Source organism: Electrona antarctica (genome assembly GCF_951216825.1).
Source record: "Electrona antarctica genome assembly, chromosome: 18".
NCBI classification, from domain to species: Eukaryota; Metazoa; Chordata; class Actinopteri; order Myctophiformes; family Myctophidae; genus Electrona; species Electrona antarctica.
The window spans coordinates 18,304,881-18,329,948 of record NC_136799.1 but is presented as its reverse complement, the minus strand read 5'-3'; the positions used below and the strand labels follow the sequence as shown (position 1 = coordinate 18,329,948).

Sequence of the window (25,068 nt, the reverse complement as noted above, 5' to 3'; positions counted from 1 at the left end):
ACCTCAGCAAAAAGAAAAGGACAATATCGATGGCCTCCAACTGTAGCGCCTTTATCCAAGGCGCTTTACATAGATTGTGCATTGCATTACATTCACCCATTCATACACTGATGGCGGCGGAAACCATACAAGGCACCAACCTGCACATCGGGAGCAATTAGGGGTTCAGAGACTTGCTCAAGGACACTTCAACACTAACTCTGGGGGAGCCCAGGTTCGAACTGGGAGCCTTGTGGTTCCCATCCGGCCACTCTACCCCTGAGCCACCACCGGCCCATTTTACAGTTGGGTGCCACCGATATTGTCCCTTATTATTTGACCCATTTAGGCCTGACCTCAAAATTTAAAAAAATCCTTCTAAATCCTCCAGTTTTCTGAAATAAATATTTTCACGATTTTTCAAAAATAGCAGACCTACAAAGCTCGTAGCTATGAGCTTGTAGATCTGCTATTTTTCAATAGCTAAATTATAACATAATGTTTAAAACACCAAAAGGGGTTCCCGCCCAAAATGGGTTAACTGTCCTTTTGCGCAGATCACGCACACCTCAGCAAAAAGAAAAGGACAATATCGATGGCCTGCATCATCATGCATTGTGAGCTTGTTGTAGATCTGTTTAAGGTTAACAGAGGGTGAGTGTGTGGTCATCAGCGCTTTACTCTACCGTGTTCAGCTGAAAGCCACGTTGATGATATCTTGCAAGACAGCGGTCACGGATTAAGCTTCAATACGAGCATTACAAGCAGTGTGCAATGATTCATAGCACCCAGGCAACATTCCGGTGATCAATAATCATGTAATTTCTTATACAGAGGTGGTGATAAATGATGGCCAATTTTGGCCATTATTGGAAAATTATGATGAGAGTCATTTACACCCACACCCCTCACCCACCCTGCACGCACACACACTCGCAAAATAATCACCAGGTCTAGGGTAATAACAGAGATATATGTCCATGTTGGATATAGACGGGATGGTATTGGCCTATTGCTCACAGGAGGGAATGTAATACTGGAAGATTGCTTGGTTTTCCCAACAATCCTGGCGACTGTGGCTCAAGAGGTAGAGCAGGTCGTCCAATGATCCATGGGTCGGCGGTTCGAATCCCGGCTCCTCCTGGCTACATGTCGAAGTGTCCTTGGGCAAGACACTGAACCCCAAATTGCTCCCGATGTGCTGGTTGGTACCTTGCATGGCTTCCGCCGCAATTGGTGTATGAATGTGTGTGTGAATGGGTGAATGTAATGCACAATCTATGTAAAGTGCCTTGGATAAAGGCGCTATATAAATGCACCATTTATCCTGTGGCTGGGAAAATCCAAATTCTGCACACATTCTGAATGAGGCACAGTCTCCCCTCACTCACATTCACATCAACATAGCCCTGAGCAAAGCACTTAACAGAAAGCCGTTCCAGTAAAGTAGTGGCCAACAACAGTACAGTAGGACACTGCAGTCATACCGAGGCAGCTGCTAGGTATGAACAGTCCGAGCAGAGCTGACAGCACACACATCCTCGTGTTAACAGGGCCGTTTTCAGATATAGGCCAGCGTGAGGGAGTGTCTATAAGAGAAGAGAAAAGAGATCAAGGCTGCTTGCTTGCATTGAAAACGGGGGTATGGAGCAAAGGCAGCTAGTCGACAAAAAGTGAGAGCGACCGAGAGTGGATTAAAGATAAAGCTGTGCAGGCCACAGGGAGAGGCGAGCATCGACGTGTCATTGGATAACCGGAGAAGACGACAATATCCGGAGGGCAAACAAGCACAGCTACAGCCCAGGGTTCTGGCTCTGGTAGTTACAGCCAACAGACTAATCCACACACTGACTGGCCGGCCTGCCTGCCTGCTTCACGGGCAGTGGCGTGCCTCTGATGCAGAGCAGGAAAATAACACAAATGCAGGGATATTGTCACCAAACAAGCTACAGTATAAATCAGGATGTTTGATTTGAAAGAGGAGAGGAAAGGGCACAACTACAGCCCGACTAAATTTAGGCAATCTTTTTCATAAATAAATAGCTTGCTACGTGTCATGAGCTTGTAGATCAGCCTTTTGTTTTTTTTAAAGTGGTTGATGGCAGATATATAACCTTCAAACACTCATCGATCAGTTCAGAATCTTCACTTATACTATAAATACGGACAGATACTTGTTAAAACGTCCAGGATATCACCAAGGATAAAAGTTCCTTCAAGTCAGCTGACCACTGGTGGTGTCAAGTCTTTATCTGATTTCAGACGACAAGAACACTTTTGATGCATCACAAAAACAAACGCCACCGTGACAAAATATGTTTTTGGAATTGGTACAGAGTTGGGTGTGCTCCATCAGCCCCTTCAGAAGCGACCTGGGCCATCACTAGGGGCGTCTTTGATTCTCAACATCTCATTTGGCGAAACAGAGGAAGCAGCTGGCTTAAATTTGGAATCCATTATTCACTGAGCCCCACAAAGAAGTTCCACTAGACCTGCCAACACCACCAACAAAACAGAGAGAGAGAGAGAGAGAGAGAGTGTAGGAGGAAAGAAGGAAAGTAGTTGGAGCAGGCAGAGACCATACTGAGATCAAAGGAGAGGAGGGAAAATGAGAAGTCAGAGATGTAGAGATAAGAGAGAGAGAGAGAGAGGAGGGGTGGGGAGGTAAAGAGCCAGGTAGTGAAGGATGCTGCGCTTGATCAGCTGGAGAGAAGAAAGCTGGTCTCCCCGTTCCCTAGGGAGGCTCTGGGCGAGCATTACAGCCTCTCTACGTATGTACAGTACCCTCCTCCTCTCTCACTCCCTCATTACATGGGAGCAGGGAAAGAGTCCTGGACAGGGAGGAGTTGAGTCAAATGAGGTTGAGGAACAGGAGGGGCAGTGTTGATCCTCGTTGTCCAATATCTCTCTCTCACACACACACACACACACACACACACACACACACACACACACACACACACACACACACACACACACACACACACACACACACACACACACACACACACACACACACACACACACACACACACACACACACACACACACACACACACACACACACACACACACACACACACACACACACACACACACACACACACACACACACACACACACACACACACACACACACACACACACACACACACACACACACACACACACACACACACGGTGGAAGATAAAGCTTAAGTGAAACGATAAGGAAGAGACAGACAGACATGTCAAGTTTATTTGCATCTCCCAAACTGGGCTGAGAGAGCGCGAGAGAGAGACAAAGAGAATGAGTGAGAGGGGAAACGACAGAGCCAGGCATATATATATATTATGGCACTGAGCCAACCGCAGACCTGGCAGCAGCCACCCTCACTGAGTGCCCCAGGAGACCCCTTAGGGAAGCCAGACAATGATTGTGTGCATTTCTGTGTTTATTCTGCCCACATTAAATTGTGTGTGAGCCAGTATGGGTGTGAGTGTAAAGTTTGTGTTTACATGCTTTTTAGTGTGTCTTTTTGCATTGCAAGGTTGTTTACTGTGTATGCATTTACATGTGTGTGTGTGTGTGTGTGTGTGTGTGTGTGTGTGTGTGTGTGTGTGTGTGGTGCGCGTGCGTGCATGCATGTAAATGAAGAATCTCTCCAGGCCATCTCAGGGGAAGAGCCAGCTGAGAGATGTCCCTGTCACTCAACACTGCAGGGGGTCATCAGGGACCCAGTTTACAATGTATATAATGTGTGTGTAGACAGTAAAATTGTGTAAAAATGCAATGCATAAAAATAATAATTGGGAGTATCCAAGAGTAAATACTCATTTCTGATTGGCTAAGAGTTGTGTGCTAAAATGGAAAATGAGGACAAGTCAAACATAGTATCAGTCAACGTTTATTTTCACTGTTCTAAATCAATGCTCATATAATCGCTTGACTCCTACTGTATATACCTGATTGAATATCCCCCTGGCGGACCGGGTTCGCCAGGGGTCTATGCTTGGCCTCCTCCCTTGTCCTCCTTGAATCTTCAAGATATCTCTGGTCTACAATAGCCATGTTGAATATGACAAGACCAGTAAAGGGATGCTAGGGTTCATGTGGTTAAAAAATAGTTACCCAGACAACGCACATCTTTTGTTTTCTGTTATTCTGTACATTTTCCTCAATAATTAAATAAATATACATACACACAGCCTCTCTATTTTCATATTGTGCCTTCCTTTATTATAGGAAGCCACAATATTATGAGTTCTCCTCCACCTCCTCTCCTAACCTTGATGGGTGCTATAGTCTATAGCTCCCATCACGGATAGGAGAGTGGGTGCATAGGAGGTCAATATCACTTTGTATTCAATTATTCAAGGTGGATTGCTTTTTTATTTGTATTGTTCCTTGATAATAAAGTCGTACAGAACCAATAGCAGTGGGAAATAATTGAAAATGAATGCTCTGCCTTTAGTAAATGAATGGCTTTCTAAACTGACACACAAATTGATTGCATAGAGCCGGCCCCAACCTCTATATGCACTGTCTGTCACAGGCTGTAAGCAAGAGCGTGCACACCAGTGTCAGTGTGGGCAGACACACTGCTGAATTGAATGTATAGCATTTCAACATGAATCCCAAAAAATGTAAATCCTTTAAATCCCATTGCCTCGTGTTTGTGCATGTATTCAATGTCTGTGTGTGTGTGTGTGTGTGTGTGTGTGTGTGTGTGTGTGTGTGTGTGTGTGTGTGTGTGTGTGCGCGTGTCAACATCACCAGTGTGTAGGCAAAGTGTGTTCACAAGGGGTATTAACAGCCTCTCTGTTCATGTGTATACTGCTGCACTTGTACATTACCCTTATGTGTGCTTGTTACGAGAGTAAAAGGCGAGGCATGTAGTAACTTGACAGAAAGACAATATTACACAGTAAAATACTCAGCGTTAATTAATTAAAGCAATAATCCACTAGGTCTCTTTTTACCGTAGAATGGCTGAGAGGCGAAGTAGGCACGACACATAGTAGAGTGCCTCTAACCAGGGCTTAAAGCTAAAAAAATCCAAGACAGAAAATGTTTTTTTGCAAATCTGCACTGATCTCATTAAATGACCCCTATGAAATCCTCAGGACTGAAATCAGTCCCCAGGACTGAGAACTTTAAGCCCTGGCCTCTAACACTCTCGCCATTTGTAAATTCGAGGTAAACCACAACCTCACATGGCTTAAGTTATTGCTTTTCTAAAACTGTAACACATATGGAAACGTGAAAATTATAGTCACGTCTCAATAAAAAACAGTTCTTAACAATTTACTACAAGAACAATTTTACAAGAAATTATTTCCTGGCTTCTTGTGTCTGTCAGCATGCACCAAGAAGAGCAACTTTGTGGTTTACGAGTGAAGGGTATGGCTTATTTCCATTAAAAGCCCTGCTCGAAGCCCCTCAGTCAGTCGCCACCCTATGGCTACAATTATCGCTGCCCCTCCCTCACTGTCAGCAACGGATACACTGAATCACAAATAACGCACGTGAGACTGATACAAGGTGATTTATCACGGGAATCAGCCAATAACACTGGTTACTGCATGTCCGTCTTAGAATGATCCATGTATAACTCTGAGCGTGTACAAATGTTAACATGTTACATTTGTATACGCTCAGAGTTAACTTAACACTGAGGATCTTACTGTGCAGCAGCCGAGCCTTCACAGCCACAGTGTGACACTGCTGATGGCAGCACAGCTGCATGTTCCTCTGCACTTATGGCACTGGCCCAAAACCCAGAGCTGTGTGTGTGTGCGTGTGTGTGTCAATGTGGGCAGAGTAGACACACTGCTGAATTGTGTGTGTGTGTGTGTGTGTGTGTGATGCACGCACGCACACACGCACATGTGCAAGTGAGTACTCATAGGAACGCCTCCATGTGTCACTAGGCACTCATGCCTGCGTCTGTTAAAGTCTTGCATGTATGTGGGAGGGAGGGTGCAGAGTAAAATCCTCAGTTCTCATTTAACTCTGAGCGTTAAAGCAAATGGACCCTTACAGGTCCGTTTGGTTACATTCGTACACTCTGAGTTACAAGTTAAACGGATGAATGAATACTGAAGATTTTACAGTTTGTAAGTGCCTGTGTGTGTGTGTGTGTGTGTGTGTGTGTGCGTGTGTGTCTGTCTGTGTGTTTGTTGTGTAGTCCGTACCCATGCTGGTTGTCTGGCTTGTATTTCATGCCAGCATGGATTTGAGTTCGCTCATGCGTGTATGTCTGGCCGCCTGTGTGGCAACTTGTGTCTCCTTCTCCGTTCTCTCTCTGTGTGTGTGTGTGTGTGTGTGTGTGTGTGTGTGTGTGTGTGTGTGTGTGTGTGTGTGTGTGTGTGTGTGTGGTGTGTGTGTGTGTGTGTGTGCGTGTGTATGCACGCGTGTTGACGTTGGCGACGGATGATGACAAAGAGCCTATCTCCGCCGAGCACATTTCCCCTGGGGTCTGCAGCTGCTAGCTAATAGAATACTACAAAGAGAGGGGGGATGAAAGTTTACCGCAGAGACGGAGTGGGGGGCACCGCTGTGCAGCCACGCGCTAACACGCTGCGTCTCCCCCCACAAAAAACCCTCGCCATAGCCCCTGGAGAATGCTGCTGATTGGTGGTCTGGTGGAGGTCTTCACTGGGCTGCTGTATGTGGATGCCGTTAATGCTCACTTTGCTGCATACCACAACTTCCGAGTGTATGAAGTGTGATAGATCGTCGCTGTCGGGTGGGAACCATGCATGTCCAAAAACATTCCCTTTTTTATTATATATTAAAAAGAAAAATAGTCAACATGGCCAATCTACAAGCTCACAACGTGTTGCATCGCTATGCGTTGTGAGCTTACAGATCTGTTATTTTAACTACTTGTGTGTGTCACTCTTGTATGATAAAGTAGGGGATACATTTACAACAAAACTATGTTGATACAAGGTTTCTGCCTGACAGCAACAACATGCAAGTAATTCTCAGCAGTCTACTTTGGTGTTGCTTCAGCGAAAAGACAACAAGCTGAGGGGAAAAACGTGTGATCCTGTAAGTGCACAGCGAGGAATGGGAGCTGTTGTCAGAGAAGAAAGATTTTGTTTCCCCATTGATCATATTCAAAATGGCACTGGGGGACACACCAAAACAAGACCTTGTTCAGGAAGCTCCCTTTCTTTTCCCCCTGGAATAAATATTGCAGATGTAGCTTTTTGGAGGGGGTGGGGGGGGGGGGGGGGGGGGGGGGATTTTGATTACGTTGCGATTGATGGACGAACTGGTCAAATGACGGATGGGATGGATGTTGAGAGAAGAGCGGGAGGATGGTGAACAGAGTATTCAGTGCGGTGGTGGCGATTGATTACATGGGAATTGGAGGTTCGAGCACAATGGAGGGGTGGAGGACTAGTGCTGGGTGGAAGGGCGAATTGTAGTCAGAACAGATCATTCTAATACCGCACATCATTGTATGTTGCGTGTGTCAACAGACAGAAACAATAATACGAAAGTGAAGTTTTTCCCCAGGGTGCACATGTGCTCCTTGGGAGGGGGGGGGGGGGGCACATGTAGAAGTCTTACTGTTATACAACACGTAGCGAAATTAGCTTATCTACAACATGTTGCATTGTGACACCTTGTGAACAGGCAGATGCTTTTATTCTTCTCTTTTTTTTGAGTGGTGCAACCACTCCCTTACAGAGCTATGTGTGTGGGTGGCTGGCTGGGTGGGTGGGTGCGTCTGAGCATGAAAACAGCATGGTTGTTTTTCACCACCTGTGCGCAACCTAACACACACACAAGCACATATTAACTGTATATATGGTGATTTTGGGTGTGCCAGTACAGTACAGTACAGTAGAGGGACCCCCACATGGTAACTCATTCCTCAACCGTTTCGGACGCGGGGCGGCTCGCCGGAATCGGGCCAGCCCCCTGGGTGCGTTCCTGTGGGTCAGTACAGTGACAGTACAGTACAGTAGAGGGTACAGTAGAGGGACCCCCACACGGTAACTGTCATTTCTCAACCGTTTCGGACGTGGGGCGGCTCGCTGGAATCCTGTGGGTCTGGAGCTTCCCCCACCCCCCCAACGGAGTTGCACCACTCACTTGTGTCCAAACCACCTCGCAATTTTAGCCTTTTGATTTACAGTGTGAATCCCTGTGTTAAACAGCAAAGCCCTGCAGCAGGCAGCATCACATTATGTATCCCTGCCCCACAAAACCCTCAACAACAACCTATTAGCTGATGATGCAGGTCAGGAACAGTGTCAACACTGCAGAGAGAAGCTTTCAGGCACTCAGCCTACGGCAAACCCTCTTGCATCTCTTCGATGTGCGTTTGAATCAAGCACGTCTTTCTTTGAGAGATGAGTGACCCAAATTGTTAGTGTGACTCATTCACCTGCCCAGACCTCCATTACCCTGAGGGCGAGAGATCTGCGGGTATCACATCCACCCCCATCCTTTTATGTCCCCCTAGGGTGCATGGCTGGCTAACGCATCAACCATACAGTTGGTCACACTCGCAACAGCCATTCCATTATAAACTATAATATTTTTTCTCACTAAGTATGACATCTTTCAAAAGATATTTAGGCTGCCTTGGGGCGATTTAGCAGGAATCTGTCATGTGCGTCATGGTTGTCTCATTAGGTTGTCTTTGTTTCGAAAGCATTTTATTATAACCGATGGCTTAATATTATCATTCCCCTCACGTTAACCTGCACAGCCCTGTGTTCAACAGATAGAGAACAGTGTTATCACTGCCTGAGTTGAGGGTTCAATTCCCTGCATAGATGGATCAATAATGATGCTGGCAGGTTCAGAGTTCAATAGCACTGCTATTTGCTACCATGACTACAAACATACTACATATAACTGTTACAAGTCCTGATTTCTCCTGACTTGTTGTGAGCTTATAGATTGGCTACAGAACTTTTGGTGCATGCAGCACGACACCAGCATGCAATTAAGTATAAACCTTACAACCTTAGGAAACCCCTACAGGAAACATTAGAATTCATGTAGTCTAGTACGACACATTTCAAAGGTTGATCCACATTGCCTCGGATTGAACTTATATCACTACACGCGGAACATTTCAACAGTGTTTCATTCTCATGAAGTTGGCAAGACGAAGTATTCCCCTCGTGCCACCTCATGATGTTAATATTAGCAACAGAGGAGCACACCTGAGACACGTTCTCTTGGGGAACAGAGATTTCTAGAACTACAAGGTTTCATCAGCAGGCTATTGGAAGGTTAACTGATGCTTTCTTTGGTGTGTGTGTGTGTGTGTGTGTGTGTGTGTGTGTGTGTGTGTGTGTGTGTGTGTGTGTGCGCGTGTGTGCGTGCGTGCGTGGTTTGACAAATAGAAAAACTTCAATAGGCCGACAATGTGGCCTCAACTCCTCCGTTCAAGAGACATTGGACTTTCTTCTTCTTCTAAGGCTTATACTTTAATGTTAGAAACAAGAAAACACAACAATAAAGGGGAGCATTGCTCCACAACACCACAGAATTATGGTCCTCATGCAGACTTCCATGTTGCTGAAGTAACTGTATAACCTTGTCACCAGTGGTGTCTTAACCTCTGAATTCTAGCAGCCAATCTGCTTAGACCAACAACAACAATGTGTCTCACCCGCCATTGCAGTGGTGAATGATAAGAGCCAAATATCTTTGGGCCATATACTGTAGTTGTACATGACTCACTGAAAGTCTGTCTCTACTCTATCCTCTGTCAGCATATTTCACTACTGTGTGTGTGTTAGTACTTACTCTACTTACTGTATTAGCATCTATATTCACTGTAGTCACTTTTTGTTTTACTAAACATAAATTCTGCTTTGCTACAAACAATCATTGCCTGAGTCTTATGTAAGGAGAAAACGTGTTGTTTGGGTCACTTCGTTCGACTACAAGGAGCAGTTGAATTAAAACCTTCACTGACTGAGAAAATTACTGAAAAAAAATACTTTACTGACATTTCCATATCTTTCCGGATAGTTCTTTTTTTCCACCAAATATATTTTGTGCAAGCTTGGGAGACATGATCCTCTAAATTACATGAAGATTTAAAAGTTTCCAGTGAAACATCTCAGCCAGTGGGACAAAAGGTTGTCACATGCGCTGTCATATGCACTTTGTTTGCAGTGATTCATAGTTTCAAGCCCCGGGTCTGCTATAATGGGACTGTCATGACCATCTCTTTTATTAGTATAGCTTGGTGTGAGTGTGGGCACAGAGAGAGAGAGAGAGAGGACGAGCGAGACAGACCGACCGCCAGACCACAATCCCTGCTACTTTTCCGGGTTTCAGCTTTCCCATTGCACTTTTGAGCAATGGGAATGCTGAAATCTGCAGGGATTGATGATGACATACTGTCATATTACCCTGTTTATCATATAGGTATTGGTAAAAGTATAGACTGGTGATATTAGCTATAGTCTAAAGTTAAACATCTGGAATAGGCCTATGCGCAATAGCCCTAATGGAATCTACATGTAAAAACGGCAAGAGTAGCCAAAATGCCACATATTTATTTAAAATTACAGTATCAAATTGGCATGGTCAAAATATTATTTTAATCCATATTTCACCGTAGCCTTAATATATATGGAAATTCATCAACTTTGTTTAGATCAATATGTTCTTTTTTCTGTATTTCCTGTCTGGCTCATATTCGAGACTGAAAGCAGCCTGCACAGTAAGGCGCGATTCATACTCCCATTTTAGAGCCGAATAAAAGTCGGTTCGGCTCTGTAGAGCCTACAATGCGACGTCATTTGAGGTTCGGGGGGGGGGGGGGTACCGTCCTAAAGTCGACTCTTCGGTGCTACTGAAAATTTCTGACGAGCCGAAATCATTTCGGCACTACAGCGGTAAAATAGGAGTATGAATCGGCCCTAAGAACGAGTGAATTAGGAAAGGCAAATAATTTGAGTTATATGCTTTGTCTATGACATATTCCGTTGATATACAGAATATGTCACAATAGTGAAAATAAAACAAAAATGATATGCTGATAATGATGTCAGTATGACACTTTTTGAGTTGGCTGCGGTCCGTGAGCAGCAAGCGGAAAGAAAATAGACGAGGTGTGTATTTCTAAGAAAGACACGGTGGAAACGCTACTGGTAGAATGGCAAACATTGTTTAGAGTGGACAGGGCTCAGAAACAGCTACCGGTGGGAAATAAGAGAGGGGCGAGAGAGGATGTAGGGAACAGAATGTGAGAAAGAGAGAGAGAGATGTTAACCGATTTAGATTTCCTTTTAAAAAAGGAAATTGATACGTTTTGTCTCTCATGCTTTGAATGCAGATGTGTACTAGGGCATTAAGCAACTAGTAAATCCACTAGTCAACCTTGTTGGTACTAGTTGACTAGTTGATAAGAGAAAAAAAAAAAAGTTATAGTCACCATGTACACAGTTTTTCAATGTACAAATATTTATTTCCAAAAAGAAAAAAGTTTATTTTTTAAATGTATTTTATTTTTTACATAATAGGTAGTTAAACATCTAGTCGACTAGTTGACTAGTAAACTAGGCAACTAGTCAACTAGTAAAAATGACTAGAAGTGAATGCCCTAATGTGTACATGTTCCCAATACTGACGTGTGTGTATTAACATGCATGCATGCATTTCCCACGCACGGCTAATTGCGGGGTTTGAATTTGTGTGTTTGTGTTTGAGGTGCAAGGGAGGCAGGTGAGGTCGGTTCAGCTTTAGTGCGACAAGACAAATATTGCTCCAACTTTTAATGCAGAGCTTCCATCCCACAAAAAAGGCCGATAGATCAAAGCACCCCGGGTGAAAGATGGGAGGATTTTCAGGCGACGTTTAAAAGCGTTGCTTTCTGAACATCACAGCAATCGCTCACACGGGCTGCTCAAAAAAGGCCTCGATTCCTACAAATCAGCACTATCAAGGCTGTCTGTCTGTCTGTCTGTCTGTGCGGTGGTCGGTGCGTATTTCTTTGTGCATTAAGGTGCATGTGTTTGTGTATGAATTGTACGTAGCTACAGGATCAATAAAAGCACTATGACACAGAACTCTGTAATTTCTTTAAGGGCATTGTGCTGCCCAAACACAAACTGCTTCAATGGCCATATTCCCTTCAGGGAGAAGGCATGCATGTGGGTTGAGACACACAAGCACACGCACGCACACACACATACACGCAAACAAAGGGTCTATAATGGAGGCACACAAATTATACACAAACTGCACGCACACACATCTCCAACGGTTTCCCCACTTTTGGTCCTGTCCAGTTTCTTAATCGATAACACATTACAGCAATTCCTGAAGAGGTAGACTCCAGCCCTGGGATATATATTGCATTTCAACACATGCATGTGCATGCATGCACGCACACACACACACGCATGTGCATGCGTGCACACACACACACACACACACACGCGTGCGTGCACACACACGCACACACACACACCTTCTACTTCAACCCTTGATTGGGGTCCATATTGACGATTCTAGGTGGATCACCATATGTGATTGCTCATAAGTATTGACACGTTTTCCCTGATCTTTCCTAATTGCATAAAGCAACAGTTGCTGTCATACTGTATGTTATGCAAACCAAATTCAGTAATGGAGAAGAGGAGACGATGTTGCTCTTATTTTCCATTGTGTTATTAAAAGAACATAAACATATTATCCACAGTTCATACTTATGTACAGTATACGGTCCTGTCACCAAAACCGGATACCGGTCAGGTGTTTAGTCTGTGCGGTAATGGAAAGTGTTGTTTGGTGGTGGTGGTGAGGTGTGTGTGTGTGTGTGTGTGTGTGTGTGTGTGTGTGTGTGGAGTGGTTCCCAAACTTTGTCATGTCAAGGACCCCCAAAATGACACTAGTTTGCCCGTGGACCCCCATTTCAAAATATATGCCAAGGACCCCCGTAAGAGAAGATTTGTATGGCTCTAGCAGTGATTTTCAACCATTTTCATTTCAAGGGCCCCCAGTTTGACATGCATTAGTCTACGGACCCCCATTTAATGACATTCATATCTCTGGGACCCCCAATTTATATTGTAAAATCAATGTTAATTTAACTGTGAAGTGTGAGAGTGTACAAATGGAACCAAATGGACCCTAACGGGTTCCATTTGTACACTCTCAGAGTTACAGACCCATAAGGGTCCATTTGGTTCCAAACTATCATTTAGCTGGGGACCCCCTGGAACTGCCTCAAGGACCCCTGGGGGTCCCCGGAACCCACTTTGGGAACCACTGGTGCGTGCGTGCGTGCGTGCGTGCCATGGTGGGACTCACCTGAAGAACGTGACAAAGAACTGCACCAGGTCCATGAAGTTACTGTGCTGGGAGAAGGCGATCTGCAAAGTAAGAAAAGACAGTGAGACACTGAGATTATTGATTATTATATTTCTATTGATGATCTCGCCTTGTACTTGGCACAACTGTACATATAACATCCATGTTAATTCAATACATTAGAAGAGACGACGAGAGAAAGAGAGAAACAACACTGTCTAAAAGCACTACAATACACCAAATATCTTGTTTATGACCAAACATTGATGAACAATCCAAGAAATCCAACAAGAAGCTTTCAAGATATGTTGGACCGATGGACTGACATCACCATCATTATGCCTAATTTATACTTTGTTCTGTGCCATGTCAAACACAAACACAGATCTACAAGTTTGCAGATATCCTATTTTATGTGTGCTACTCCGGCAGGCACCCAACTATAAATCTAGTGGGGCTAAAAAGACAGAAAGAGAGAGGGGGAAAGTCAAGAGGGAAAAAATGGAGACACGGAGAGACAGATAAAGCGACTCATTTCAAATGGACGGCTCAGCAATACTGTCTCATAATCACGCAGACTCCAAACTGAAAGTGACCTCCTTCAAAAAGGAAAGCAGGGGAGAGGAAGAGACAAACGTCTCCTCTGCTTGGAATTACAGGCGTCACATGTTTTATGTATCGTCCACTCTGCGTTGTACACAACCAAATTGCTCAGTGTAAATTTAACTGAATCCTAAGGGTGCATGTTTGTGGACACGAGGATCTTTATATGGTCTTTATATCTACATGGGGGGGGGGGGACCCTTCGAGGAACTTTCACCTGTACTGTGCACTTCACAGTAAGTAAGTGTTAGCCGTCGATATGAGGTTCCGTGTTCCGTACTTCAGTGTCCACGTCGGTTGCAATATGTTCACTGCCTTTAAACGGCATGTGAGGTGCCATTGTTCTTGTAACCGTGTGCAAGTACTTGTGTACTCAGTTGCCATGGAAATCGTCCAGTCTATTCCCCGTCCTTGTGAATACTTTGTGAGGCCGTATTGTGTCGCCGTCGTTTCCCGCAAACACATCTCGGCACTCAATGGTTCTGCGTTGTCCCCTTGCGCTGCAGACTGCAGTTGAGGTCCTTCTGTATCTGTACAGTACCTCACATGTCGGTATTGTGCCGTTACGCACATTGTCGATATGTCTGTCCTATTGTACTGTACATGAAGTCCTGCCCCCCCTGCACGTGTGTTAGGATGTGCTGCACTGCTATGTTAGAGGTCAACACGACTCCTGCACTGTACAGTACTTGGTGTCCTGTGTGGTCCCCATGACACGTGTGTGGTACTGTATCCAAAGTGATATTGTAGAAGTTGGTGGTGGGTCTTTACACCAAGGCCACCAAGGCAAATTACTAACCATTCATTGCAGTCGGTGAATAAAGTTATTTTTTTCACTGATTAACCTTATTAACAGCTTGCCAACTTGTGTTGAATGCAAGAGCCCAGTTTTTTCAACTTCTATTCATTCCTCATGGGAAATTACACTTTCCCTCTTTTTATTTTATTTCTTTGTGAGTTCCACATCACATTCCCCTTCAATTAAACATGTGAAAAGTCAGCACCTGAGCTGCCCACGGAGCCACGCAAACCTTGTTTTCCATCCATGCGTGGGCAGACAATTCTCTCTGCGTAATCATCATCAAGAGCAATCGTACTAATGACATCCTGTCTTAATCAAGGTTGCCAGGAGTAGAGTTTCCAATACCTAATGCACCGCACAGCCCGAACAGGACATACCCCTGCCTGGGACAACAGTGCCCCTCTCTGCCCAAACATTGGTACTGCGTCCCAGACAGCAAAGCTTGCTCCACTTGTATTCACTCACACAAAAACAGTTTAACACAAGCAGTCCTTTTCTGCGGTGACACCTCAGACCAGATCACCCATCCCTGCTCATTATTATTCACTCCACCATAATGCACAGTGATTTGCATATCATTTTGCAGGAAAAGAAGGGAGGGGGATTAAAAAAAAGAGAAGAAAGGGAAAAAAGACAAAAGCTGGAGGAAACGGCTGCGCTCACGTCAGTGTGGGCTTATGAATACTTAATACGTGCTCAGTTCCCTAAGTAGGATAGGAGCATGTTAAACTACAGTGACTCGCTGCAAAATTAAATGACAACACATCGCTTATAACCATGGTGACCGCCGAATGGTAAAGGGTAATGTCAAACGATGAGCCAACGGCACATGACCTGGACATACAAGAATTAAGTAATGAGCATTCATGCACAGGTTCACACACACATGCACGCACGCACCATGCTCTGCCATTATGAAGAAGTGTCAGTAAAAATGTCTGCAGGTCTCATTTCCCTGTGTTGTCGGGACCATCTGGCTTGGTAATGTGTTGCTGTTGAGGTGCAGAACCCTCCGTGAGATCGTTGTCCTCCAGACAGTTCAACACCGAGGAGAGGAGAGGCGAGGCGAGCCTCATAGCGATAATGTGCCCATTGGAAACCTGCACTGATGATGTCATCAGCATGGGACGGGGGTAGGTAGTACACAAAGACACCAGATGTGTGGCGGCAACTTGTTTTTCATGACTATAGCCATGATGTTTCCTAGAGCAAAATGGTGCTGGCAGAGGTGATCACGGCAAGAGCACATGCTGCTCATTACTGTCTGGATCGTACATTCCTGTCCTTGTGTGTGGCTCCAACACTGACTGGGTTACGGGTTCTATTCCATGTGTTGCTCAATGGACCATAGACCTGAGGCCGGTTCTAAACATGTCTTCTAAATCCTGACCTAAGTCTTCTGAAGTGTGTGTGTATATTAAATAAAAAAGGATGTTCTCACACACACACACACACACACACACACACACACACACACACACACACACACACACACACACACACACACACACACACACACACACACACACACACACACACACACACACACACACACACACACACACACACACACACACACACACACACACACACACACACCACCTCCCCCCCCCCCCTCTCCCGGCTTGAAAGGTATAGGTGTTCCTAGGTCTTAAAGCTTGGAATAGTGTGAACCACTGACCCCGAGCTGTGCAATGGGTGTAGCACAACGCTGACAGTTCAAAGGGTCCTTGCTGGTGTACCCCAGTAGGTGCTGGTGTACCCCAGTAGGTGCTGGCATAACCCTGGCTGTAAAATTGCAAGGGTTATGGGTGTTTCAATAGGCAAGACTATAATAGCAGTCCAGATAGGATCCGACAGGAAGCACGCACATCTCCAGAAATTCTACAGGTGCTGGTCAAAAATATACGTACAACGAAAAAGGAAGGGATGTCCGCACACGGTTTCTCTGCTCCCAGGAAAATTCTTTATTGAAACAACGTTTCGACCCTTGTGGGTCTTCGTCAGGTATGATATAATAGCAGTCCACCCATGCTAGAAATGTGCACACTGGGTACAGTAAGGCCTTTTGGATGGAAGCTGATGTTAACTGCCTAGGGCGCACAGAGGGAATGCTGGAAAAGTGCAAGGATGGTCAACTTTGCCTTCACGGAAATTATTCAAGGAGCTTCTTGGATACCCCTCCCTTTGTTCCATCTGAAGGGATCTCTTCTCTTTTTCTGCTATAATTCTCTGCTGTAATTCTCTTGTATAATTAAAAAAAAGGATTAAATAAGAAAAGGGAAAGATATAGTACTGAAACAGTGTGATTACCAAGAGCAAAAGCTTAAGAGTTATCATAGAAAGCCTTAAGCTGGCGTTTTGAAACACTGCATGCCTTCGTGACAGCAGCCAAACAAAGCTATCTGTGTCCCTGAGTGATTACAGCACATGGCTCTCTCCTAATGACAGCAGAGCTGCCTTCAAGGACAAAAACTAACACCATAACACGTATGGTGTTTAACAAATAAAAAGACACCGGCGACGGCGGCGACTGCATCGTGTCGGCCACACTTCGCCGCTCATGCGTTGCCCTTTATCCGAACGACCAGTCACACACTGTCACAACCCTAGCTGTACAAAGATCCGCGATAACATTTATGGTAGCGGCTAATCTTGGGTTTCAGCCTTGCGCTGTCTGTTGTCACTAATAAACAGGGCTGGTGGCGGGGTTGGCGGTGAGCGGTCGGGAGAGAATGAGGTGACACTCTCATTATGTTCCGGGGCGGAGAGAGTGGCCCTTTAGGGAACACCAAGGATCTTCAAGCAGAGTCCCCACCTCTGCCACTGCCAGCTTACAGTCGGGCATTAACTCTGGGAGGAAGATTGTGTCTCTAATGTCTCGTGACAGCCGCTTGAAGCGCAATGGGCATTTCAGAAGAAATGTATCCTCATCGGCGCGAGGGAATAGGGGGATTCTATTAAACAGGTTGTAGATAGATAATAACAAAGTCATGGAGAAATATGGGCAAGGAAGATGAGAGAGGTGTAAATATGTTATGTGGTGTGTTCTACCATGTTACGCTATACACGTAGTATACTGTCCAAGACAATTTGAAAAAAATTGTATACCGTCCAAACCCAGGTTTTTCATGTGACTAGAAGCACTAGCGCAAAAGGAAAACGAAAAAAAAACAAAAAAAACACAGAAACCTGTGGCCTGTAGAATGATGTGACCATAGCTGTTTGACGTTGTTGCGTAGAGTTGTCCTAATGGGTAAACAGGTGGCAGAGATGTGCCTGAATAATGCATTTTATATTAACTATACAATATGTATAGACATTGAGGGCAGGATAATAAGCCTAGAACCTTGGCAGAGTACTTATGAATAGTCTGTGGAAGTGTGGAGGCAAGTGGAGTGCTGGTAAGCTGGGCCCTAGCAACCAGACACCACGTCGACCCTATTCTGATAGTGGGATAATGTGGCGTCCGATGTGATGTGTGGCTATTGTCATGAGGTGCTGGCCACAGGTAACCTGACTCCGCCAGATGGGGCAGCAGAGAGTACACTGGGTTCCCCCCTCCTGCTCCCATTTGGGAACTCTCAGGCAGACTTGATGCCCGGCCACAAAACGGCCTGGCCAATCAGCGGCAGCTAGAGGCGGGATCAAGGCATACACAGTGCTGCCTTGATCCCGCCTCTAGCTGCCGCTGATTGGCCAGGCAGACTTGCCTGAGAGTTCCCAGATGGGAGCAGGAGGGGGGAACCCAGTGTACTCTCTGCTGCCCCATCTGGCGGAGTCAGGTTAGGCCACAGGTGCGTGTGGGAATAATTGTGGTATACCCTCCGAAAAAATAAAAAACTATAACACACCACTACATACTAGCCTCAATCCCAGCATTACTCATCTTCAAAGAGAAAAGCCTGGTCACGACCTAAGGCAGAGTGTGTATCAGTGGAAGTGTCAGGCCGGAACATCCAACAGATTTATTTCCCCCGGATACCATATTTTTTTGACCAATCACAACACTTGTTTCATTTGTAAAGATTTGTAAAGCGTCAACGTCATTTCCTTAAAGGGATAGTTCAGATTTTTTTAAACTTAAGCTGTATGAAATACAGTTCTGCTCTAACGTCATTTGTATTGTTGACCTATTTCTAAAATAGTAGTGCAACTTTCGTTCATTTTTGACCCCTCTATCACACAGAACTATGTTTTTTGTTTCCATATCACTACGCCCAAAAAATAGTTCCATGTGATAGAGGGGTCAAAGTTGAACGAAAGTTGCGCTAATATTTTAGAAATAGGTCAACAACACAAATGACGTTAGTTTTGCGAATTAATTTACTTTTACTGCGTGGCCCCAGTGCCCCCCACAAAATGACCGGAACTACTTAATATTGACCAAAACCAGAGCAGAACTCCCACCACGGGACTCGGGCAATCAATTAATACAGTTGCAACCACCATATTAATGGCAAGTATTTCATACAGCTTAAGTTCAAAAAATCTGAACTATCCCTTTAAGCGGTAGCCTACTTCTGCCAAAATCCCGCTACTTCTGCCGATACACTCTACAGCGTAGGTCTTGTCCAGCATGCTGCATACATTTCAATTCAATTCAAAGGAGCTTTATTGGCATGAGAAAACATACGTTTACATTGCCAAAGCAAGTGTCACTAATATAATACAAACAGTTGAAAATGGGTTCAGTATATACAGATGGAGGGGGTACAACATATTGTAAACAGAGCAATGTCACATTGCATCGTTATACATCATGTTATACAGGGTATAAAGCTTTTTTGATACAAATAACAGCAAATCGTTTTGCAGTCACTTTGTGACAAATAGCAGCATCTTTTCTCAGGACAATTTAAATAGTATACAGAAAACTGAGATTTAATATGTGTTTAAAGGTAGCAGCTCAGTTTACTGTATATGTGCAAGGTCCAGTGGTCTACTTGATACAGATAGTAGTCCTTAAGAAGGTTAGCTAATGGAATACAACCACCCTTTGTCGCAACAGTTCACAAATCTTGCGGCTGTGTTTGCACATTGTTGTATAGGTTTTTTGTCATACAGCAGAGCAAAGAGAGAGAATCATAATGATAAAATGAGTATGCAGTGGTCAGTATGGAACTTCAAACTAAACCTTTGTCTTCGCCCATGCTCTGTACGCATGTACAGTATGCGTGTCTGTGTATGCACAAGTAAGTGTGTACAGCCATGTTCTGCAAGCTTGAGTGCTGCTGAGTTTGTGCAATGCCAAAGACATTAAGTGGTTAAGGCTCACACACACACACACACACACACACACACACACACACACACACACACACACACACACACACACACACACACACACACACACACACACACACACACACACACACACACACACACACACACACACACACACACACACACACACACACACACACACACACACACACACACACACACACACACACACACACACACACACACAGCTCCACGGAGGATCCCATTACAGTATATTGAAAGGCGGCCCTAATCTCCATCATATATGGATCACTCCTCTTTATAATGGAATTACTCTGGCATCTGCATCTAATTAGAGACACCATTAGACTCTAATCTATTCTTCGTCACGAAAAAAGGTTAGGAAGGGGAAGGAAACTGAAAAGAGAGCCAGAGAGGTTTTGGGTTAATCGGATCGTTTTAGCTTTGATTGTCTGAATTAATTTTGAGTGATGCCCCAAGGTGTCGCTTTCAAAAGATGTGCTCAACTGTGGGTCAAGCGGTATTTATAGAAGCGCTTCACTGCTTTCTGACAGATGCTCTCTTCAGAAACCTTTTATATACGCCTTATGGGGGGAAAATGCTTTTCATTCAGACATGGTGCGAGCATGGCCAAAGTGTCCAGTTTCTGAGTAATAAGCTGTGTGCAGTTGACTTTAATGCAGACTACTGGAATGTGAGTGGCACAAGTTTCAGCTCTGTAGATGAATCCACCATATGTATAAAAGAAGATGAAGAGAAACAGGGAGAAAACATTGGAAACATTCAAAAAGAGCTCATCCCGTGTGAAATGCCCGATTAGAATTCAAAATAGGTGCACTCGATCCCTGCGAGACCACTAGAGACAGACAAGCTTGTGCGTGCACAAGGACACAAACAGACACAGTCGGGGCTGGACTTCCTACCTCGTGAAGGACAAACAAAAACACACAACCTTGTGATGCCGGGGAAGAGCGAGTGAGACAGAAGGAAAGGGAGAGCAGGCTGTGTAATGGCACACACGATAATGCAGCGTGGAAAAAGCTAAGGAAAGCTTCTTTCGTGCAGCCCACTCTCAATTCAGCATGTGTTTCAACTTAACATTCCACTTTGCCCATGCACTTTCTCCACTTTTTACAATCCATTACTTAACACTCTAGTCCCCCTGCTGCCAACTCTGGAGGACCAACCACAAACAACACAGACACACATAGCCCAGAGAGAGGCACGCTCCCACCAACAAGGACAGCACTCTCACATGCAAGAAAGCATGTGAGAGGGACAAAGGCCGAATAAAAACAACCTTCAGGTGAGAAAGAAACGATTGAAAGGAAGCGAAATAAGGAAGACTGATGCGGTACGGAGGCTGTTAAGGTAGTTGAAAGTGTTACGACAAATTAAAAACTTTACCTCGCCGTCGAAAGTAAAGCTCCATGAGCGCGAGGAGGGCGAAACGCACACACAAAAAAAAAAGCACGCCAGCAGACCTGAATGCTACGCTTCAAAAAAAGAAGAGTGGGTTGAGGTGAGGAGGGGCGATGGTGGTGGATGGGGGGGGTGTCTCTCCTACATGGTCCCACCCAGCAAGGGAGACGTGAGACAGGGAGAGAGGGGTGTAGAGCAGGAGGTGTTGAGGTGGTCCAGAGGTGCCTGGAGGGTGGAGCAGGAGTGGTGGGACCCCCCCCTCTCTCTCTCTTCCCTGCTCTGTTCTCAGCTTGGCTAGGTGAAGCTATGCAGCTGGCCTACAGACCTTCCTCTACTCTTCCCTGTAGCTGAGCCTGAACACACACACACACACACACACGATGGAGGAAGCAAGAGGCAGTCACCCCTCCCCTGTGTTTCTGGGGTGGAGGGGATGGTGGAGCTCAGCCAAATCACTTCCAGAACCTGGTCAGGCCGGCATACAGTACAAGCAGGCCAGACAGGCGATGTGGAAAGCCCTTTCTCTCTCTCACTCAGACCCCCCCAAAGCCCTTCCTCTCTCTCACTCAGACCCCCCCAAAGCCAGGGTGACTATGCTCTGTTCTCCTCCCTTGCTAAACCAGAAGCAGCCGTTCCTCGCTGGTCATTTCCTGTGACAAATCTTGCTTTTATGCAGCACAGCCACTAAGTTGCAGTCCCCTTTTTCATGCCATGAAATAAAAAGTGCACTCATGTACAAAGTAAACTCATACATCGAGTACAAATGTAGAGGCTAACATTGTTCCCTCTCGGATACCGCTGACAGCCAACATCCGTCTGATTGTACAATAAAGGTTAAAAACTTAAAGGGTAAAAATGCAGTTCTATTATTTTGCTGCAGGGTGATATGATTAGAAGTCGCAGTGAATTCATGCCCTTTCCCTTTCCAATTATTTTGTTAACTTTTTCACAAACACATCTCTAAGTGGGCTAACATCACAGGATCCTGCAACTGATAACATAATGAACACCATCCGTAATAATTATTTTCACCGAAGATATTTAATTTAGAACAAAAACAGAAAAGTCAAATAATAGTATAGAGCCCTGGTTCCATTTGTACTCTCAGAGTTGTGGTGGTCCTTGAAAGGAAAAGGTACAAGTAGTTCTATAGAGATGAATCCACAGAGTCTTGCCCTGTAGGCCAGGTGTAGGCAATCAATACTGAGGGATAAAGCTGTGCTAAATTGTACACCTCAGCTATGGCTGCGCCCAGGGCACCCCCTCCGTGGATTCGTCTATAGCAGACATGAAGTCCACATAGCCGCTCTGACATTGTGATGAAACGAGTTCCAGAAACGGTTCCAAATACGATGGAACCGATTCCAGTTCCTCAATCTGGATCTGATTCCTCCGGTTCCGTAGTGTTAAGTGAACCGGTCACAGCAATGATGACAGTACCTACTTGCTGTACATAGTGAACCGGTCACAGCAATGATGACAGTACCTACTTGCTGTACAGTTGGAGGCCATCGATATTGTCCTTTTCTTTTTGCTGAGGTTTGCGTGATCTGCGCAAAAGGACAGTTAACCCATTTTGGGCGGGAACCCCTTTTGGTGTTTTAAACATTGTTATAATTTAGCTATTGAAAAATAGCAGTTCTACAAGCTCATAGCGCGCCACCGAGTGGCGCGCTACGAGCTTGTAGGTCTGCTATTTTTGAAAAATCGTGAAAATATTTATTTCAGAGGATTTAGAAGGATTTTTTAAAATGTTGAGGTCAGGCCTAAATGGGTCAAATGATAAGGGACAATATCGGTGGCACCAAACTGTATCTGGCACTATAGAGGTGACGGTGTTTCCGCTCGGTGTAACTAAAGTGAAAGCGAGCCGACCCCAGAGCCTTGTGCAAATAAAGCAATTAGTGGTACTAAACACTCTTGCTTACGTCGCCAACATGTCAGTGCGGGGCTATAGAGAGAGCAGTGTGGATGATGGGGAAGGTTGGGGTCTTCTCCTCTCTCCCAGTCCCCACCCAGTCTGCACACAAACACATTTCCTTTCCTCCACAAACCTCCCCTTCCTCCCCTTTACACACGCACGTACGCCTTGGCTGGCTCCCGGCACAGGAACGCACGCACGCAGGCACACACAGACAGACACTACACACACACATGCGCGCACTTCCTGCAGATCCACATGTGAGAGGGGCCAGTGGGTACAGCAGTAGCTGTATAAACACAGGCCAGGAGAACACAGTCTCATTCACTGCTACACTTTCAACACTGCACTCCACTCATATCCATGTGTGTAGGAATGTCTGTGTGTGTGTGTGTGTGTGTGTGTGTGTGCGTGTGCGTGTGTGTGTGTGCGTGTGTATGTGTGTGCGAGAGAGAGAGAGAGATAGGGAGACGGATTGTAAGGCTTCTACTGTATGTGAATGCACAATATGTGTGTGAGTGTGCGCGTGTTTTTACAGTAGATCAATTGCGTGTCCATATCTATGTGAGTATCTGAGGGTACTTGAAGGGTACACGTGTAAGTGTGTTCAAGCGCGTGCATGTGTATTTGAGATGGAGTGTAAGTAAGCAGCATGCAAACATGCCTTCCCCTCCATCCGACTCAACATTCTAGGCCACTCTTCTATCCAGAGCACCCTGGTGTAGTGGGAACCCTGGTGAATACTAGTGCCATACCCCACTGGGCTACACAGGAGAATAACACGTCTGCTCCTACTGGGTGCACTAAGAACCCTGGTGAATACTAGTGCCATACCCCACTGGGCAATACAGGAGAATAACACGTCTGCTCCTACTGTGTGCACTAAGAACCCTGGTGAATACTAGTGCCATACCCCACTGGGCTATACAGGAGAATAACATCTGCTCCTACTGTGTGCACTAAGCCAGTGGCTCTCCAAGTGAGGTCCAGTTCAATCAATACTGAGGGATAAAGCTGCGCTAAATTGTACACCTCAGCTATGGCTGCGCCCAGGGCACCCCCTCCGTGGATTCGTCTATAGCAGACATTAAGTCCACATACCAGCATCGCAACGAGTTGTACTTTGAAAAAGCTTGAACATAGTTTTTTTAAATATAAATAATTCATATAAAATGTGAGAACCATGGCATCAAACACACAGTTTGTGAAGGAAAGCGGGTTTCATCTTTGCGGAATATCACATCAAGATAACTCCTAAGAAAAGTTAAATGTTTTGTATATATTGTTTTATTGCAGGAAATCATAGTTGGGAGACAGGAACCCTTACCTGGATCTTAATGGGCCAGGTGAAGTTGCTGACGTAGACGAAGAAGGTGATGTTGGGGTTGTTGCGAAAGTCAAAGTTCTCATTTGAGAAGGTGTCCTTTAACTCCTTGATGTTACTCCGGGACACGATGGGGATCTCCTCCCCCGTTTGGGTACCTGCTAAGAGGACAGCAAGGAGGAGGAGGATGGATACAGATAATAACATGGAGGGACAAGGATGGGAAATGAAGAAAAGGATGAGGGATGGGAGGTTAGAAACAGAGTAGGGAGGGAGGAAGGACGGATCATTGGTGAACAGTGTAGTTACTGAAGGAAATCTGAATAATCTAAATAGGGGACCTTTCATGAAATTGGGGTGGGGGAGATTATCTAGTACAAGTTGATAAGACATTAACTAATTATTGTCAAAAAAAGAAAGAAATTAAAGGAACATACATTTCAGACGAACTTCAACAGGCACTTTTTACCCTGTATATT

The 25,068-nt window shown here is 45.1% G+C and overlaps 1 protein-coding gene across 2 annotated transcripts in view; it reads right to left on the bottom strand.

The window, feature by feature from the left end:
- Nucleotides 1-25,068, bottom strand: part of atrn (attractin) — a 147,066-nt gene that overhangs the window by 55,226 nt on the left and 66,772 nt on the right. The window contains exons 24-25 of one of the 2 annotated variants that reach the window (XM_079528363.1): nt 24,593-24,750; nt 13,271-13,332 (exon numbers count right to left, since the gene is read on the bottom strand). In XM_079528363.1, the coding sequence (XP_079384489.1) occupies nt 13,271-13,332; nt 24,593-24,750 (220 nt within the window). The remainder of the gene's footprint in view (nt 1-13,270; nt 13,333-24,592; nt 24,751-25,068) is intronic. The other variant, XM_079528364.1, reaches the window with a different exon arrangement.